The sequence below is a fragment of the Neophocaena asiaeorientalis genome, unplaced genomic scaffold (assembly GCF_003031525.2).
Source record: "Neophocaena asiaeorientalis asiaeorientalis breed wild unplaced genomic scaffold, Neophocaena_asiaeorientalis_V1.1 scaffold134, whole genome shotgun sequence".
Lineage (NCBI taxonomy): Eukaryota > Metazoa > Chordata > Mammalia > Artiodactyla > Phocoenidae > Neophocaena > Neophocaena asiaeorientalis.
Genome location: NW_020185339.1, coordinates 22,608,647 through 22,611,937, shown reverse-complemented (window position 1 = coordinate 22,611,937; position 3,291 = coordinate 22,608,647). Strand labels below are relative to the sequence as shown.

General features: G+C 46.7%; 1 protein-coding gene across 1 annotated transcript in view; it reads right to left on the bottom strand.

Annotated features, from left to right (window-relative positions):
* Positions 1-370: 370 nt before the first annotated feature.
* LOC112393961 (thymidylate synthase-like) overlaps positions 371-3,291 on the bottom strand; it is a 45,084-nt gene continuing 42,163 nt past the window's right edge. The window contains 3 exon segments of the mRNA XM_024736387.1: positions 371-686; positions 688-860; positions 862-1,001. Coding sequence (XP_024592155.1) covers positions 371-686; positions 688-860; positions 862-1,001 — 629 coding nt within the window.

The following is a 3,291-nucleotide window of genomic DNA, read 5'->3' as shown; positions in this document are numbered from 1 at the left end:
GAGGAGTAGTTCCTGCTCGCCGCAACTAGAGAAAGCCCACCTGCAGCAACGAAGATCCAACACAGCCAAAAATAAAAACAAACAAACAAACCAGAAATAGACTCACAGACATAGAAAACAAATTTATGGTTACCAAAGGAGAAAGGTGGGGGAAGGATAAATTAGGAATTTGGGACCAACAGATACAAACCACTATATGCAACATAGATAAACAACAAGGGCTCACTGCACAGCATAGGGAACCATATTCAATATCCTGCAACAACCTTCAATGGAAAAGAATCTGAAAAAGTATACACAACCAAATCACCCTGCTGTACACCTCAAACACTGCAAATCAACCATACCTCAATTAAAAAAAAATAGCACTCTAAGTAGCCATTTCCATTTTAATAGTGGGATGGGGACTGTAGCCTTCAATCTGAAAGTCTTCAGCCGTGAAGTCATCAATTTTCTCAACTTTTCCAAGGATTTTGAGCTTTGGGAAAGGCCTTGATTCTCCCTGAAGCTGCATTTTCAGCAGCTCAGTGTGATCCAGGTAAATGTGTGCATCTCCCAAAGTGTGTACAGAGTCACCTGGCTTCAGGCCTGTGATGTGTGTGATCATGTAGGTGAGCAGGGCATAGCTGGCGATGTTGAAGGACACACTCAGGCCCCTGTCTCCTGACCTCTGGTACAGCTGCAGGACAGTCATGGTTCATCGCATAGAAGTGGCAAAGGGCATGGCAGAGGGGCAGGGTGGTGGGGTATGAGAGGAAGATCTTTCGATTCCAAGCACGTAGAACGATTCTTCTGTCTTCAGGGTTGGTTTTGATTGTGTCAATCACCTTTTGCAGTTGGTCTACTCCTTGACCTGAATAAATTTAAATCCACATCTTTGTATTTGGCCACCAAAAGCCTCCACTGAAAGCTATAAACTAGGCCTAAATCCCCTTCTTCTCTGGTGGAGAGTACCAGGCTGTCCAAGAAGTCTTGGGACCTGTAGGCATCCGAGATTTTCACTCAGGAGACCCCGGCTCTTCCTGTGACCACTAAAGTCTTTTTATTCTTAGTCACAGTTTCAATCTCCCCTTTTCTTTCTTTCTTTTTTTTTTTGCGGTACGCGGGCCTCTCACTGCTGTGGCCTCTCCTGTTGCGGAGCACAGGCTCCGGATGCACAGGCTCAGCGGCCATGGCTCACGGGCCTAGCCGCTCTGCGGCATGTGGGATCTTCCCGGACCGGGGCACAAACCCGCGTCCCCTGCATCGGCAGGCGGACTCTCAACCACTGCGCCACCAGGGAAGCCCCCCCCCCGCCTTTTATTTCTTAAACGTAGTAAACATACTTGTAGGTTTCTTCCAGTATCTGAAGTTTATAGGTTAGTTCATGTCACTTGCTGCTTCTGCTGACTCTTTCACGGTGAGTTAAAATCTTCCCGTGGTTAGGGATTTTTGACTCTCTTCATAATTTTTACCCATGGGAATTTTTGAGGCCTACGTTGAAGGTGGGTTCTTTTAGGATTTTCATTTGTTTCTGCCAAATGTCTGGGGCATTACCAATGTGGGACAGTTTTATCCTGAAGTATTTATTTAAGGTTTCTCAGTCCAAGGTATTACGTGTTTGGGCTACAAACTTTCGAAAGAATCAGCTTGTGTTAAGAATTCTCGAGGGAGATTTTTCCCCCCTCTATCTAGTGACAGTATTTAGGGCTGGGCAGGCAATTTTATTTGCTGCCTCCTTTGGCTGTGGCTGGCTGATTTCTTGTTCACCCCGACATTGTGAGTGTGGCTTTTTGTGGTTCCACTTTATGGAGGGAGGGGATCTCCTATAGGACATCCGACTTTAGATTGACCCTTATGATATTTAAAGTCAGAAAATGAAGTTCAGGGACTCTGGAGTTGGGCAAATGCCCTCAGAGTAAATGTCAACTTTGGGGCTCTACTTCTCTGTGTTTCCACTTTCTCTTGATTTTTGGGTTTTGAGGATTCTGGATTTTCTTGGTGAGCCCATAAATGCCTTAAAAAAAGATGTTTTCCGTATTCCACCCAGAGTTTTTAATTGCTGTGGGCAAACCATTGTTGGCAGAGGTAGGCTGGGCTGCTTCCCCTTACTTTGGTCGGTCTTAGCAGATAAGAATTTCTTCCTTCTGGCCCTGAGTTATTTTCCTTGACAAATTGACAAATCTCAGTGTAACATCTACATCTCCTCTGTGAATGTACATATGATCTCCTCTGATTATGAACTTTTTTCAATGCCTTTTAAATGTTTTTTTAATTTTACAATATGCCTCAGTGGAACTGACCTTACTTGGGGCTACAGCAGAATGTGTAAATGGCTTCTCTTTGGGCTACTTGGAATGCCTAAATATACTATCCTAAATGGACATTTCCCAGTGAAGCTGATTTATGAACAGAAATCAGTGTTGAGAAATGATGGCATATGAAATAAGATTTGGGGGAAATTTCATGCATATTTCTACTATGGAGAACAGCACCCTCGATTAAAACATAGGTTATCCCTTTCTATTTATTGTCTTCCATAGGATGCATACACTAGTCTCAGTAGAAAGAGATAATCCCCCCTCATTTCAATCCTTGACATAACCGTTCAGGAAACTGTCTGCCATCTTGGCTGGACTGGGCAGGGGCTGAGCAGAATAAGAGAGTTTAAGGGGCTTTCAAATGTCTTTTTTTCTTTGCGGTACGCGGGCCTCTCACTGCTGTGGCCTCTCCTGTTGCGGAGCTCAGGCTCCGGACGCGAAGGCTCAGCGGCCATGGCTCACGGGCCCAGCTGCTTCGTGGCATGTGGGCTCTTCCTGGACCGGGGCACGAACCCGTGCCGCCTACATTGAGAGGCGGATGCTCAACCACTGCGCCACCAGTGCAGCCCTCCAATGTCCTGAAAATCTTCGGAATAATAAAGTCACGTGGGAGAGGAGCTTCAAGATGGCGGAAGAGTAAGACGTGGAGATTGCCTTCCTCCCCACAAATACATCAGAAATACAACTACATGTGGAACAACCCCTGCAGAACACCTACTGAACGCTGGCAGAAGACCTCAGACCTCCCGAAAGGCAAGAAACTCCCCCACGTACCTGGGTAGGGCAAAAGAAAAAAGAAAAGAGAGACAAAAGAATCGGGACGGGACCTGCACCAGTGGGAGGGAGCTGTGAAGGAGGAAAGGAAGCCCCTTCGTGGGTGGAGACGGGGGTGGGGGTGACTGGGAAGGGGAAGCTTTGGAGCCACAGAAGAGAGCGCAGCCACAGGGGTGCGGAGGGCAAAGCGGAGAGATTCCCGCACAGAGGATCAGTG